Source organism: Schistocerca cancellata, chromosome 8, assembly GCF_023864275.1.
Source record: "Schistocerca cancellata isolate TAMUIC-IGC-003103 chromosome 8, iqSchCanc2.1, whole genome shotgun sequence".
NCBI lineage: Eukaryota > Metazoa > Arthropoda > Insecta > Orthoptera > Acrididae > Schistocerca > Schistocerca cancellata.
In genome coordinates this window covers 71,254,317-71,272,093 of record NC_064633.1, presented here as the reverse complement: position 1 = coordinate 71,272,093, position 17,777 = coordinate 71,254,317, and the positions used below count along the sequence as shown (strand labels likewise).

The 17,777-nt window shown below is 40.7% G+C and overlaps 1 protein-coding gene across 1 annotated transcript in view; it reads right to left on the bottom strand.

Moving 5' to 3' along the window:
- LOC126095360 (1-phosphatidylinositol 4,5-bisphosphate phosphodiesterase-like) overlaps positions 1-17,777 on the bottom strand; it is a 419,315-nt gene that overhangs the window by 142,071 nt on the left and 259,467 nt on the right. The window contains exon 14 of the mRNA XM_049910167.1: positions 15,800-16,006. Coding sequence (XP_049766124.1) covers positions 15,800-16,006 — 207 coding nt within the window. The remainder of the gene's footprint in view (positions 1-15,799; positions 16,007-17,777) is intronic.

Genomic DNA, 17,777 nt, shown 5'->3' with positions numbered 1-17,777 from the left:
GTTGGCCGGAAATGAATCTCATAATTGAAACGGGACAAGTAAAGAGCCCAACGCTGGAGGCTGTGTGCAGCCTTGTCAAGAAGTGACGTTGATGGATGAAACAAGGAAACAAGTGGTTTGTGATCCGTAACAAGATGAAATTTTGAGCCATAGAGAAAAACACCAAACTTATGAAGAGCATAAATGATGGCCAAAGCTTCTTTCTCAATTTGAGAATACTTCTGTTGGGCATCCGTGAGCGTTTTGGAGGCATAAGCGATGGGTTGTTCCGAACCGTCAGAAAAACGGTGCGCAAGGACTGCACCGACCCCATATTGAGAGGCATCTGTGGCAAGAACAAGATGTTGGCCAGGTCGATAAGTAGCCAGGCACAGGGCCTGTTTCAGCATAGTCTTTAATTTCTGGAAAGCCGCGTCACATGACGCGGACCAGTGAAAAGGCACGTTTTTATGCAACAGGCGATGCAACGGCTGAGCCACCGACGCCGCAGACGATAAAAACTTGTGATAGTAATGGTATTTTCCCCAAGAAAGCCTGCAGTTCCTTAACAGACTTAGGGCGAGGAAGGGCATAGATCGCAGCAACAGTGTGTTGAAGAGGACGAATACCATCCCGAGAGAGTTGAAACCCCAAGTACGTGATAGATGCCTGAAAAAATTGTGATTTCTGAAGATTACACTTAAGACCGGCAGGCTGTAAGACATTAAAAAGTATGCGGAGATTTTGAAGATGTTCTTCAGTGGTGGAGCCAGTGACAACAATGTCGTCCATGTAATTGATACACCCCGGGACAGGGAGCAATAATTGTTCCAAGAATCGCTGAAAGAGAGCAGGGGCGCTAGCAAACCCGAATGGCAAGCGTTGGTATTGATAGAGGCCGAAAGGCGTGTTAAGGACCAGAAACTGCCGGGAAACAGCGTCGAGAGGAAGTTGATGATAAGCTTCCGACAGGTCAATTTTACAAAAATACTGTCCTCCAGGGAGTTTAGTGAACAGTTCTTCAGGACGGGGCATAGGGTAAGTGTCGATGAGGCATTGAGCATTTACAGTGGCTTTGTAATCGCCACAGAGACGAATATCACCATTGGGCTTAGCAACTACAACGACAGGAGAGGACCACTCACTGGAAGTGACAGGACGCAACACCCCCGAAGCAGTGAGACGAAACAACTCCCGTTTTACCCGATCACGAAGGGCCACAGGAATGGGCCGATCCCGAAAAAACTTTGGCCGAGCAGTGGGTTTGAGCGTGATATGAGCTTCAAAGTCGTTTGCACGGCCTAACCCAGGAGAAAAAAGGGACGAAAATGTCGTCGACAAGGAATCCAGTTGAGCATAAGGAATAGCGTCAGAGACAATATTGACAGAGTCATCTATGGAGAACCCAAAAACGCGAAAGGCATCGAAACCAAAAAGATTTTCTGCGTTGCTCTGGTCGACCACAAATATGGGAACAGTGCGGACGACGGATTTGTAAGATACCTCAGCATTAAACTGTCCCAAGAGAGAAATCTTCTGTTTATTGTATGTCCGTAATTGCTGAGTGACAGGGGACAGGAGTGGAGAACCCAGCTGAAGATACGTCTGAGAATTAATTATAGTGGCAGCAGAACCGGTATCCACTTGCATGCGAACATCTTGACCAAGGATTTGGACAGTGAGGAATAACTTCCCTGAAAGGGAAGAAGTGCAATTGACAGACAACACAGAATCAGAATCAGCGTCATGTTCATGAACATCATGTATGCGGTCGGATTTACAAACGGAAGACACATGACCTTTCTTTTTGCAATTGTGACACACAGCCCAACGTTGGGGACATTCCTCGCGTGAATGTTTCGTAAAACACCGCGGACATGAAGGAAGTTGCCGGGGATTTTGCTGCAGTTTCTTAGTGGGTTGTTTACGTCTAGGCCGAGGCTGCGCGTGGGAGCGTACTGCGGCCACGTCGGCCGGCGGGGACGCGCCGCACGCGTCGTCAACAGCGCACAGAGGTTGTATTTCCCCGACATCACCCCACGCTTCTATTTGCGCCCCAGCGGCACAAGAAATTTCAAAAGACTGCGCGATGGAGAGAACTTCATCTAGAGTCGGATTCGCCAACTGAAGGGCATGTTGCCGAACTTCTTTGTCGGGCGCCGACCGGATAATAGCATCCCGTACCATGGAATCGGCATAGGATTTTTTGTGAACGTCAGTAACAAATTGACACTTTCGACTGAGGCCGTGAAGTTCAGCAGCCCAAGTGCGATAGGACTGATTTGGTTGTTTTTGACAACGATAAAAGGCAACACGAGAGGCTACCACATGCGTTTGCTTTTGAAAATAGACAGACAGAAGGGAGCACATTTCAGCAAAGGACAAAGACGCAGGATCCTTCAAAGGAGCCAATTGCGACAACAACCGATACATTTGAGGTGAAATCCAGGAAAGGAACAGAGACTTACATGGTTGTTCGTCCGTGACATGAAATGCCAAGAAGTGCTGTCGAAGACGTTTTTCATAATCAGACCAGTCTTCCGCCGTCTCGTCGTAAGGTGGAAAAGGAGGTACAGCCAACGACGAGAAATGCCCCGCATTTGACGCCGCGACGAAATCGCGAATCGCCGCTGTTAGAAGCGTTTGCTGTTCAAGGAGATTTTGCAAGAGCTGCTCGATAGTAGCCATGGAACCCTGTGAGTCAACGGTGAAAGGGAAAAATCCACTACCTCGTCGCCAATTGTTAAATCTTCAAGTTTAACACATATTTCAGACAACACAACAACACATATAAGTCACTGAGTAAGTTGACCTGTGTACAAGTCGGCATTCGATTAAACACTGAGTCTCAGTCTAGCGGCCGCTGCTCGGCTGGCCGCTTAGGTGGCGCAGCTGCTGCATGGCTGGCAGACAGCGCCGCACGTAGAGGATGTGCGTAATTGCGCGGCGGCACTTTGAATAATCGGCGAGTCACAACAGATATTTTGCTTCTTGTAGGTTATTATTACTGTTAGCAATAATTACTTCCTCATTTGTAAATAACATTGTCAGTATTAATATGGACCTTTAATATAAAAGGAGTAAAATGGTAGTCTATTTATCCATTCCAGAAGGATTTCACTTGAGTAGATGTTAAAAAGCACAGGTGATGAGCACTCTCAATTTTGATTACATCTGCCTGCAATAGATACATACATACCTTTTATGACTTCCGTTGTCAAGTATCTTGAAGAGCTTGTCTCTTTTAATGTGATCAAAAGCATGATTTATTGTATTCCTTACATTATTCAATGATACGCCTCCCAAATACACTCCTGGAAATGGAAAAAAGAACACATTGACACCGGTGTGTCAGACCCACCATACTTGCTCCGGACACTGCGAGAGGGCTGTACAAGCAATGATCACACGCACGGCACAGCGGACACACCAGGAACCGCGGTGTTGGCCGTCGAATGGCGCTAGCTGCGCAGCATTTGTGCACTGCCGCCGTCAGTGTCAGCCAGTTTGCCGTGGCATACGGAGCTCCATCGCAGTCTTTAACACTGGTAGCATGCCGCGACAGCGTGGACGTGAACCGTATGTGCAGTTGACGGACTTTGAGGGAGGGCGTATAGTGGGCATGCGGGAGGCCGGTGGACGTAACGCCGAATTGCTCAACACGTGGGGCGTGAGGTCTCCACAGTACATCGATGTTGTCGCCAGTGGTCGGCGGAAGGTGCACGTGCCCGTCGACCTGGGACCGGACCGCAGCGACGCACGGATGCACGCCAAGACCGTAGGATCCTACGCAGTGCCGTAGGGGACCGCACCGCCACTTCCCAGCAAATTAGGGACACTGTTGCTCCTGGGCTATCGGCGAGGACCATTCGCAACCATCTCCATGAAGCTGGGCTACGGTCCCGCACACCGTTAGGCCGTCTTCCGCACACGCCCCAACATCGTGCAGCCCGCCTCCAGTGGTGTCGCGACAGGCGTGAAAGGAGGGACGAATGGAGACGTGTCGTCTTCAGCGATGAGAGTCGCTTCTGACTTGGTGCCAATGATGGTCGTATGCGTGTTTGGCGCCGTGCAGGTGAGCGCCACAATCAGGACTGCATACGACCGAGGCACACAGGGCCAACACCCGGCATCTTGGTGTGGGGAGCGATCTCCTACACTGGCCGTACACCACTGGTGATCGTCGAGGGGACACTGAATAGTGCACGGTACATCCAAACCGTCATCGAACCCATCGTTCTACCATTCCTAGACCGGCAAGGGAACTTGCTGTTCCAACAGGACAATGCACGTCCGCATGTATCCCGTGCCACCCAACGTGCTCTAGAAGGTGTAAGTCAACTACCCTGCTACCCTGGCCAGCAAGATCTCCGGATCTGTCCCCCATTGAGCATGTTTGGGACTGGATGAAGCGTCGTCTCACGCGGTCTGCACGTCCAGCACGAACACTAGTCCAACTGAGGCGCCAGGTGGAAATGGCATGGCAAGCCGTTCCACAGGACTACATCCAGCATCTCTACGATCGTCTCCATGGGAGAATAGCAGCCTGCATTGCTGCGAAAGGTGGATATACACTGTACTAGTGCCGACATTGTGCATGCTCTGTTGCCTGTGTCTATGTGCCTGTGGTTCTGTCAGTGTGATCATGTGATGTATCTGACCCCAGGAATGTGTCAATAAAGTTTCCCCTTCCTGGGACAATGAATTCACGATGTTCTTATTTCAATTTCCAGGAGTGTATTTATTTGGTAAATTGTAGAGAGTCAAGAATAGTTTCCAAGCCTTGAAAACTCATATAAATTTAAAGTAAATGAATACTGATGTGAACTTATATCCTGTATCCTGATGGCAAGTTTCTGGGGAAGTTCTGTTTACTTCACACTTCACAATAAAGAGTTTATTCTCTCAATTCACAATTACAAGGCTGATAAGCTTGGACATTAAAAGCAGTTTTGTCCTGTTGGAAGCATTTTTTCCCCATTAAATTCACTTTTTACCTTTACTTTATTTCATACATCCCTGACGATCTTACTTCCAAGGTAAATAAAGGAATCCACCTCCTCTCAGAGTTTATTCCCAATAGTAATTTCCAATTTAATTTGATCTCTCTTATGGCTGATTATTACTATTATTATTATTATTATTATTATCATTATTATTATTTAGAAATATTTATTTTCATATTCTGCCTATTCCTCACAAACTCATTCACCAGCACCACCACCCATCAAACATCTCAACCTTCAGTTTCCCAGGTGTAGTATTATCATAATAATACTTCACATACTCTGTGTTCTCACCTAGCACAGTAATATTGTAAGAATGTCTGTTTGTAATATACTTTGACAGTTATTTTGCCCCTTGCCTGGATTCTTTTACAGAATTTTTTTACATATAAATAAGGTATTGTGGATGTCAGTGAACCATCTTGTTGTACACCAGCATGCTACCCTCTCCAGTCCCTTCCATCATGCTCCACTACCATACTACCCTACTAACAATTTGTCGCATAGAGAGAAAGAACTTGCAAGCGATATATAAATGATAAACTGTAAAATGTCCTATTCTCTCAGTGATAATGTGGAATGAGGGTCCCCATCACATAGCTGCACACTTCCTAAAATACTTGAAAGTCTGCACTGGAAATAATAAATCAGTGGACACTGGATGCTGAACATCTATAAAGAAGGGCAGCATTGATGTTCGCAGGTTTCCAGTATGAATACAGTGGGGTATGCATGGATCTGAATTTTCCTGGCAGATTAAAAATTAGCTGGATCAGGACTCAAACCTCAGATCTTTTTGTCTTTTGCAGACAAGGTAAAAGTACAGGTTCGAGGCCCAGTCTGGCACACAGTTTTAATCCACCAGGAAGCTTCAGCTCACAGATTTGTTTGACCAATGGTCACAGATATGCTGGAAAACCTGAACTGATGGACGCTTGAAGATGTGAACTTCAGTAATCCATGCCATTCATGGAAGGGTATGTATCATATTCATCAAATAAGGAGATTAGAGTAAAGATCTGAGTCACTGCAATTAGTTTGTTAACATCAGGCAATATACTGTGGGACAGTATTACTCAATAGGTGCGGAGTCCACCTGCTGGAGAGAATTTGTAATCTGTGTGGAGCAAGGGGGAATGAAGGAGCTCTGGTACCATGGAAGAATTCTGTCACCAAGAAAGACTAATAGGATTTATATAAGTGATTATTGTTTTATACTATTCTCAGAATGTTAATGAGTTGTCTTTGAGACAACAATTATTAGTTCATTCTGGGAATAACAACATCCCATGTAACCATTTATGAAAGTTTGTGACAAAGTACAGAGTTAATTGCAACCAGTTTACACTTTATTTAAGTAGATCAACACAGTTTTATTTTATAGTCTTTTCACTTATAGAAATCTTTAAGGAAGAAAGAAGTTTGATACAGAGAATAGCTGGACCCTGGGATAAGTCACAAGAATTGCAAGGCTGAATCTCTACACCAATCTAATAGGGGAATGTTAAAGCTGCATGGAGTAATAGGTCTTGAACAGACATTGCCCAAGCAGTCAAAATATCGCCACACAAGCAGTCATCAACCATTTCATAAACACTCCATGTGGTGACCATATGGTTATAAGTGGAAAGTAGCAGAAAGAAAGAGAGAGAGAGAGAGAGAGAGGGAGAGAGAGAGAGAGAGAGAGAGAAGAAGAAGAAGAAGAAGAAGAAGAAGAAGATTGAAGTGAAAAAATTCCATAATAAATCAGCGAAGAGAAGACAGGTCGCTAATGGCAACAGGTATCATAAACAACAACACTGATGTGCCTGATCTAACAGCCTCCACATAAACTGATAAAACATGCAGTGATAGATGACCTGCCAAGAGCCAGCACACAGCCAGCGACATCCAGCCAGCATGCAGCCATTGACAACAGATATATCATCAGAATGCAGTCTGCACCACTGTGACACCAGCAGGCAGTCTACAGCACTGCGATGCCAGCAGGCAATCTATGCCGCTGTGATGCCAGGAAGCAGTCTATACCAATGTGATGCCAGCATGCAGTCTAAACCAATGCACTGTCATTACGCAATCGTTGGTGACCAGACCATCACCAGTATGCAGTACAACTATGGTGAGCTACACCAGTATTTCACTTCAAAATTGTTTTTGTGGGAGTAGTGCGGTGACTTCATAATATTTGTGAGTTTGTTTATGCCGGAAATAACAAGGAAAATGTCAACAGAGTTTAATATGGAAATGTCATTACAAAAGCTGGAACACAGAGAGACAGCCAAATGAAAAATTTTTGATGATCGATAAGAGATTTGTACAAGTATTAGACACCGTATTTACTCGAATCTAAGCTGCACTTTTTTTCCGGTTTTTGTAATCCGTAAAACCGCCTGCAGCTTAGAATCGAGTGCAAAGCAAGCGGAAGTTCTGCAAAATGTTGGTAGGTGCCACCACAACTAACTTCTGCCGTCGAATATATGTGACGCTACACAGGAATGCTTTGCAGGCACAAAGATAAATACTGGCGACAAAACCTCTGCGTCAGTAAATAAATTTAAAATTAAAAAAAAAAAGTGGAAGACAAGCTTTTTTCGCTGCCCTGAGTTTCAACCACTGCATTTTCATACATTATCCAACAAAGTAAATACAAATTCCGTATTGTTCATATTCAAATGTAGAAGCATTTCAAAGTACTACGAAAATCCGACTGGCAAGACTGTTTGGGATGTTTGTCAATATGGCCAACTCTACATTCTGAATTTTTTCCTACCTGTGAGAAGAGATGGTTGCTAATAGGAACTTTTATGAATTGTGAATCACATGCATATTTTCTTCACCATAAGAATAATACGAATATAAACATTTTGCCATGTATTGTTTCATGTTTGCTGCTATATCATTTAAATCCTGTCTGCCTAATGAACTACGAAACTAGAGTGAGACAACAGCAAACGTGGAAGAATATACATATCATGTCATGTTTATATTTGTATTATTCTTATGCCTAATAGTGATACAGTCAGAAATGAAGCACGGCAATTGACTAGACTTTTAAATTTAAGATGACTCTAATTCCTGTGCAGAATGTAATGTACTAAAGAGGTGCCTGCAAAGATTTTCAAACAGAGAAATATTTTCGCTAAACTCTCATCCAGAACATCTTCTATCATACGCAGTCTATTATTTGGTTCTTGTTGATCATTATCAAAGAAAGCAGCAGTGTAAGTAACAACAAATAGCTGTCTCTTGCCATTGTTTCACTAATGAGACGATTCCTCCCTCTCCTTTTTTTTTTTTTAATTGTAAGCGGCGGTAGCGTGCACAAAAGCAAGCCATACCGCGAGCGGCAACAGGCCATCGCCCATAAACACTCACTTTCAGAATGCTACAAACAGTGCATTACACAGTACAGTAATGCATTTTCGCCTTAGAGTGACGTAAACGCCTATAACAAAGAGAACGGCACTTATCAGAGCAAATAAAAATAAGCTATCAATTCAAACCAGACGAAGTACATGAAAAAGAAAGGGTACCCGTATAAATACGGACAGAGCACCTAATGCATAGCAATGGCTACCTCGTACAGCTTAACTGCTACGCTTACGACTCGCATCAAACTACTGTAACTGTATCGTCATTCATTCGACCTAAATTGTGTCTCATATTACAATGGACCAACTTCGTTTAGATTTGGAGGTGCGGCCTAAAACTTTTCTATCCCCTTGAATTTCGAGTCTCAAATTTCAGGTGTGGCTTAGATTCAGGAAAATTTTTTATCCTTGACTTCGAGTCTCATTTTTAAGGTGCGGCTTAGACTCGAGTAAATACGGTAATCACGGTAAGAGAGAGTATTAATGATAAGTTAGTGCAATTATGTCAGGACTTAGGAAATCAAGTTAAAGACACTTATGAGCAAGTAATGGAAAACCAAAACAGACCATGACAAGAATTAGAAATTCAGATTAAAGGCACTCATGGAAAGTTCGAGGCGCGTTTAGGATATAAGCTAGGTCAAAGACTCAATGTCTTAAAAGAAGAAATACATACCAAAGTCTTGAAAAAATGTGACTTAGTTCAGGAGGAGGTACATGAACATATTAAAGATTCACATACAGACGTAGATAGTTTATGTAACTTTGCAGAAACAGAACGTAAGTTGGTAAAAATTCAGATATCAGGTGTGCAAATGTGCACAGAAATTTTAGAACAGAGAAGCAATTATGGAGATTCCATACATTAGCATGACATACATTCAGATTTGAGGAAAAAATACAAGCATTCTTAGATCAGAAATTTCTGGAGATCACACACTTTAGTATATGGGTAGCTTTCTGGGAATGAAGTCACTAACAACACCAATGAGTTTAAAGAACTATGGGATACATTCGCAAAAACTAGTAGGGAATTAACAGAAAGTCAAGTTAAAGATAAATCCTTTGGTGCAATAAAACTATTAAAGGAATTAGAGTTGCGAAGTGGAATGAATTTTTAGAAGCATTTTCCAAACCTTAAACCAGATGGAAACATACATTCAAGATACTTCTTGCTAGTGTTTTCAAGGTCATTACCACAAAAGTGGGAAGACTCTAGAAAAATTGACTTCAGGTTAGGTTAGTGGTGTTTAACGTCCCGTCGACAACGAGGTCATTAGAGACGGAGCGCAAGCTCGGGTTAGGGAAATCGGCCATGCCCTTTCAAAGGTACCATCCCAGCATTTGCCTGAAACGATTTAGGGAAATCACGAAAACCCTAAATCAGGTTGGCTGGAGACGGGATTGAACCGTCGTCCTCCCGAAGGCGAGTCCAGTGTGCTAACCACTGCACCACCTCGCTCGGTATAATTGACTTCAGTTTGAGTTATTTCCTAGGGGAAGCTGCTGACTGGGGAAATGCCCACTTGGAAGAGTTAACCTCATGGGACAATTTTCAGGAGAAGTTCAAGTGTAAATAGTGGTCTAAAAAAATACAAGAGAAACTGACATTAGAATTCTTAGACCTGAAACATTTTGACAGTTCATGAGGTAGTTTTAAAAAGCATATAGAATGGCATTTAACATGAACCAGGTATTTAGGTAACCCAATAGATGTAGTACACCTAGCAAAGGTATTGATAAGGCATTTACCATACTAAATAAGAAAGGATTTTTTATGTAGAGGTTAGTCTACTATGAATAAATTGCTGGAATTTGTTGAAACTCTAGATACAATGAATAACAAGTGCAATAATCCCAGTCATGAGGATACTTGCCAGGAGGCAGGTAAATTTAATCCTAAATACCAGAAAAAAAAAAAAAAAAACAAGAGGTTAATTACTGTCAGGTAATTAAAAGTCAGCATAGTAATTCAAAACAACAAAGAAGCAGACTACGAAGTGTTGATACAAAAGCATTTACAAACAGAGGTCTAAAGGAAGATGCTAGAATAGTGCAGCCTTTTAAGATAAACCAAACAACAATAGTAACAGAAAACAATCAAACGGCCTAATCAGGGGTCATGATTCAGTATGTGTCCAGCTATGTATAGGCCCATATGAAAAAAAGTTGTTGTCTTTAGTGAGGTAACACCACTAAAAAATTGGTTACTTGGTGAAGAAGAGAAAGAAACAGGTATCGAGTTTACTACACCAATAGTTTCGGGAATGATTGACAATCATGAAGTGAGTGTGTACATAGATTTGGGAAGTGACATTTCTATTGTGTCTGTATCTTTCTTCGTAGTCTTAAAACATAAGAGAGTGTATCCAATACTGCTGGTTATTGGGTTATACATAATAGGAATAACTGGAAGTAAAGGAAGACAAATTAAGCATGAAGCGCGGTTACCGGTAGCATTACATATATGCAGACATGCTTAGTAGTGCCTTATGTAAATTTGTAGTTGTTACTAGGTATTGATTGGCTGATAAGTAATACTAATTTTTTAGCACTTGTATTAACATGTACTTATCAAGACCAATTATTTGTAGTATAATTTAGTATGAGGATTACTGGTAATACCAAGACATATAACATCAAGCTTGCAGCAACAAGCATCATGATGGATTTAGAGAACACCCTGGATACACAAAATACACTGCAGAAACTAATTAGAAAAGCTTATGAATCAAATATGTTAACTGGATTACAGAAAAATGATCTGTACCATATATTGATAAAGTATAGTAAAGTTTTTCTCAGATAAACCCACAGTTCTTGGTGACTACGTATGTAGTTTTAAGATCAAAGATGACATCTTTTTTCTGTAAACCCTATCTGGTACCATTAAGTGCACAAACAGCAGTACGAGAGGAGATTAATAAAATGTTAGAAGGAGGAACAATATAAAGGAGCTCTAGTGTACCACAATAAACCCTTGTTAGTAGTGCATAAAGTGACAGGGTGAAATACGTCTAGTGTTGGATGCATGTATTCTAAATAAACACATAAAACCTGAAAGAGATTGACCAGTCAGTATAGACAAAATATTGGACAAAGTTCGAGCAAGCAAAGTATTTTAATTCGATGGAACTCATGTCTAGGAACTGACTTGTCAAATTTGATCAGACTTCAAAGTAGTTTACTGTGTGTGTTTTTTTTTTTTTTTTTTAAGGGTAAGTCATACCAATTTAGAGTGTTACACTGTGGATTAAATATCTTAGTGTCAGTATTCATTAGAGCCTTGGGTGCAGCGCTGGGTAAGGATTAATTGAGAGAAATAATAATCTGTGTCGATGACATACTCCTAGACATGGGAAGAACACTGTGATTTATTGGATAGAACATTAAAAATGTTCTGTGATAACGGAAGCACTATAAGACTGTTGAAATTGATTTTTGGTCACTTGGTGAGCATAAATGGAATAAAAGCAGATCCAGACAGGATAACAGCCATAAAATAATGTCCAGAACCTAAAAGTACAAAACAACTGAAAGTATTTCTGGGACTAGCAGGATTCTATAGAAAATATATTTGAGGTCAACCTATGACTAATCTTAAGTTACTGAACTTACTGAAGGAAAAAAATAAATGGATTTGGGGAGACAAAGAGTCTAAGGCCTTTAATGAGATTAAAGTAGCTCTAGTAGAGGCACCCATTTTAAAACACCCACATCTACATCTACGTGATTACTCTGCTATTTGCAATAAAGCAACTGGCAGATGGTTCAATGAACCACAGATGGACAGACCTTTTAAGTTAGTACTGAAACCTCAGAGTATCAGAGTATGGAGAGGGCTTCTTTTTTTTGAGGGAGAATGGGACAATAGTATGGAAGAACATAATATAATAGCTTTTGCGACTTTTGCGAGCCTAACTCTAAACAAACATGAGTTGAACTACACAGCAACAGACAAAAAAATACTTGCTATAGTGTGGAGTATAAAAAAATTCCAAACTCCTATTTGGCGATCTGAAATATTAGTGTCTACTGATCACCAAGCACTAGCATTCCTTATGAAATGTTGACTACTACACAGCAGCTTAATACATTGGATACTATTTTTGCAGGAATATCAAATTGAAATTATGTATATAATGGGTTCACAAAATGTAGTTCCTGACTCGTTATCATGCTTGTCATTGGGCATGAATGATTTGATAAGAAGGGAAGGTCCTGGAGTTACCATCAACATTAATTTTTTTATCAATAAGTTGTACTAATAATGAAGTAAGAAACCTAGCCGTAAGAACAAAAAGAAGGAAATCACTGACAATCCGTATTTTGGGGATAGAAGGGGGTAGAAGGAAACAATTATTAATTTGGTATGGCTATTGAATATAGCCTCTACCCATAGTAATTCACAGGAACTATCTATTTCAACTTCAGTACAACATAAACTACTACCAACAGACACAAACACACCACCACCTACTTTATTCAATCTATCCTTTCTGAACAAGCTTTGCACCTCTAAAAATTTCGGCAGCATTTATCTCCGGCTTAAGCCAGCTTTCTGTTCCTATAACAATTTTAGCTTCAGTGCTTTCTATCAGTGCTTGAAGCTCTGGTACTTTTCCAACACAGCTACGACAATTTACAACAACAACTGTTGCTTGGTCGATTCTTGTCGTTTCTTTGCCCTGTACCCTTTGAGACTGGAGCCCTTTTTGATCTTACCTGAGACTGTCTAACCTAAAACACCACCCAGTCCACACCACACAGCACTGCTACCTGTGTAGCTGCCTCCTGCGTGTAGTGAACACCTGACCTATTCAGCGGAACCCGAAACCCCACCACCCTATGGCGCAAGTCGAGGAATCTGCAGAGTACACGGTCACAGAACCGTCTGAGCCTCTGATTCAGACCCTCCACTCAGCTCTGTATCAAAGGTCTGCAATCAGTCCTGTCGACGATGCTGCAGATGGTGAGCTCTGCCTTCATCTCACTAGCAAGACTGGCAGTCTTCACCAACTCAGATAGCTGCCGGAATATTTCTTGGATATGCAAAAGCCATGTAGACTGTTGACAGATAACGGCCCACAGTTTACGAGTAAAGCCTTTAAAGAGTTTGAGCATGGGAAAATGTTACACACATTACTGCCTCCAAATACCATCCACAAATTAATCCTTGTGAATGTATCATGAGAGAAATCAGTAGGTTATGTAGGATGTACTGTTCAGACAGACATACAACTTGGGGATAGAAAATATCAGAGTTCCAAGTAATACACAACGCACTTCCACGTCCGTTTACCTCCCATCAAAACACTGTAAGGTAAATTCATAGGGGAGCCACTGTTGAAATTGTTTAAATGGCCAGACAATGATAATAACAACACAGATACTACATAGACAATGTTGTAAAAGAAAATTTACAATGAGCAGCAGACAAATGCATGCATAAATGTAATTAAAAAGCTATGACACCTAACTTTGATGTGGACAACTTGGTAATAATTAAGAACACCATAGATCATTTTTGAAGAAAGAAACACACCATTTTTCCCCACAGTATAGCGGTCCTTACAAAGTTTTATATGTACAACATTTCAAAGCAGTTTTCTTGGTTGATTCAGAAAACAGCCAAGAAAAGGGATTCTATAACATTGATATGTTTAAGCAGTATAAGATGCCAAAAATTAAACATGAGAAAGAAACACAGTAACAACAATGATCATTCTTAATGGTGAAAGTGTGTAATCAAATACTGTTATTTAATAAGCTGCTAAGTATTCCTTTAGGGTAAGATCACTGACCAAAGAGGCAGGTTACTTACCATCACATGGTAAAAACAGTGACTGGGTTTGTATGTGAATTTTTTGGAGGGGGGAGATTAATCATGGGTACTGAATAACCTCTATCAAGTATTGACTGATGAACAGACTGACTACAGAAATTATACTGACCATTGATGATGACTTATGTGAATAAACTTGCCTATTCCATCGTATTTTATAGGAGTTTGTTAGGATCGGTTTTCAGGGTTTCAGCAATGGTGAAGCTGTGGCAAGTCTGATCTGTAGGGAATGCCAAATAACATCTCTCTCTGCCACCATGATGAAGTACGTTGGCAGATAGTGTCCCTGGGTTGTGGGTGGTAAGGAAATCCATCTATCGGGTACTGTCTTATTTTCTTCTTCAATCCTAAACTACCTGTCTCTCTATTTCTTTTTCTTACTTCTCCATTAGGAGTACCAAATCTATCTTTCCTCTGTCCATATGCAAAGTTCCTATCACAGGATCTCTTCTTTTACAGTCTATATAATAGAATTTATAATAGAATTTACATCCTACAACAGTAGGAATGCTCTAGTGGATGGGGGAGGAAGGACTAGGAGATGGTGTCCTACTAATAATCTTCATATAGAAATGACAAGCCAATGCTAAGAAGGAAAAGGAGTTTTGGAGGGAGGAAAATAGACAGGAGAACTCCTAGTTGAAAAGCAGAAGATAGCTTGAGTTTCGTCGAGGGTGCAGCTTTAAGATGAGGTGAAGTAATAGAAAATGAAAGTAATAGAAAACGAGGGGGAGGTACTTCATATTGGGAGTTACGGGTAAGTAATCCCCAAAGAAGGGAGCTCATGCCAGGTTTGTGTGGACCCAAGGAAGGGAGGACCCCAAACACTATATGGGTTATTAATACTCAAAGAAGGGAACTTATGCCAGGTTCTGATGGACCCATGGAAGGGAGGACCCCGACCCCTTTAGAGGAAAGGAGAGGTACATTATGCTCACTGGGCCTATGAAATAAGGGGAAAAGAGTAGTGAATCCCCAGAAAGATAGCCTACAAGGAGGAGGAATGCTTAAAGGTAATATTCGTGAAGAAAGGAATAAGGACCCTGCTTAAGGGAGCATCTCTTCCAAACCGGATAATAAACTGAGAAAGTAAAAATTAGCTAACCTGTAGTTCACCATGAGTGAATAATCTGAAGTTTTACCTTAAAATTGTATAAAACAATTGCTTTCTCTGAAGGCAAGAATACAAAATTAATGGACTTAATGTTTAAAGAGATGAGTGGTGTACAAATATGAAACGATTGTTTTGCTTTTCACAGCATAAAGTTAACTTTTAAGTGTGGAGTCCCTGATATGTTTCTCTTAAGTAATTCCATTAGTTATTACATTTTTGAGGTATTGTATCTTCATTCATTAGGGCAACCAAAAATGTAAGAAAACTATAAACACCAAAAAGTCAAAAACATATGAGGTGCGTGCAACAGGCCCCTATCTGTATATCCAGTCCTACTTCAAATGCAAATGGAATGTGATGAAGCCCTAACAAGTGCTACAATCAGAAATACTCCATGTCATGCACTTCACAGTGATTGCAGAGACCAGATGTAGATGAAGACAGACCTAATAGCAAATAGAAATTGCTGCTCGTACATGCTTACTTTCACAAGGCACTGTGCGGCAATCACACCATCGACGGGAGATTCAGCAAATGGATCAAAGCTCCGGTCAGCTCTCCGCATAAAATCTGGCTTCAGTAGGTAGCCACAACGTGCATTGTATTCAAACTTTGACTCATTCAGCTGCATGGGTGTGTCAGGAGTCTGGAAGTTCAGTGACACCATCTGGCAGCCCGCATTCCAAAAGACCTGAAAGCATTAAATTGCAGGTATAATGAAAATGGACATCACATTGATTGACTGTTCTGTTGGTTCTTGCTAGAATACCTGTATTTTATACACTATGGATGAAAGACACGCAACACTGGTCCAATATTACACCAGTGCTGTGTGTCTTCAGCCGGCCGTGGTGGCCGAGCGGTTCTAGGTGCTACAGTCTGGAACCGCGTGACCGCTACAGTCACAGGTTCGAATCCTGCCACGGGCATGGATGTGTGTGATGTCCTTAGGTTAGTTAGGTTTAAGTAGTTCTAAGTTCTAGGGGACTGATGACCTTAGAAGTTAAGTCCCATAGTGCTCAGAGCCATTTGAACCATTTTGAATTTTTGTGTGTGTTCCATTCATAATGAAAATTGACATTGTGATGGATTTATTTTGGCATAAGAGATTTATTTTGAGTCGGTTCTTTTATTATTTATTGACAGAAATTTTGTATTGTTGCTATATACTGGGTCTCTTCTAAGAGTCATCAGCTGCATTTTCTTTGGTGTTTCTGGAGATATTTGCAATTTCATTTTTAGAAGTGTACCTCAAGCCAGTCCAAACAAATGCTGCTCACCACGTCTTTCATGTGATGCCCAGTGATGACAGAAAGTGTTGGTTTGTTTCCTGTTACAAACAAAATTATTTATATAGCAAAATTTTCCATGCCCATGCGATACAGCAGGCCCAAATCAGTCTACTATGGTGTTCATTTTATTGATATGTATTAACTGGGGATGGCAAAACAGAAAGAATAACCAGTACTGCAGTAGAAATAGCACCAGCCTGGCCTGAACTGACTGCTACTGCCAAGCAGCAGTGCTGCTCAGTTGCTGCAGAAAGACTTGTTATTATTTATGTTTAACTGTCCCTGTTAATACATAGTCATGAAACGGATATCACCTGAGACTTTTTTCGCCCACTCTATTGAGTGAGAACTAAAATCCTCCTTCAAAAAGAATTTTTTTTAAATGGGAAACTAACTGATGCTTTCTATTGACTCTGGACGTTGCCTGAAAGAACTGATGTGCAGTATCCATTTGGTGTGACTCCAGCTACACTCTGAAAAACCAAAATTGCAAATACCTGCTGAAATGCCAGAGAAAACAGGCCAAACTAGTCTTATGACAGACACTCAGTATATGACATTTCTGGTTCTCTGACACTTTTTGCTTCCATCCAGTATGATAAATCATTCAAATGAAGTATTAATAATTTCATTTACAATGCATATCAATTTAAAGTTTTTTACAATTTTATATGTTCCCTGCTGAATAATTATCATATCCAACAGAATTATGTGGCGGTTATACCACAATAAGCTAATAATTGTCATTTTTCATGACATAGTTTGATCAATGACTTGTATTTAAAGCTTTGTATTATTTGAAAATGATATCTCCATTGCACAAGTTATGCAAAATTTTGGAACAGTACATACTTTTTATTTGCAGTAGATCAGTGAGTATCAATAATGTAATGTAATTAAAATAATTTTTTAAATAAATTACTCAGGAGAATGTTGACATTAGCACCATTGAAATCAAAATTACTACTTACATGTGAAATGTTATTTATATTAAAATTACCTCATTGTAACAAGATAAATAATAATTTACCTGGACCAAATGAAGGTAATAATTATGAATAGGAGGAATTTATGTAAAATAAATAGAGTGTTGTATAACACTAAAATACCCAAGAACATCAATCATGAGCTTTTTATCAATCGTGAACTTTTGGAGAACGTATTTTTTTT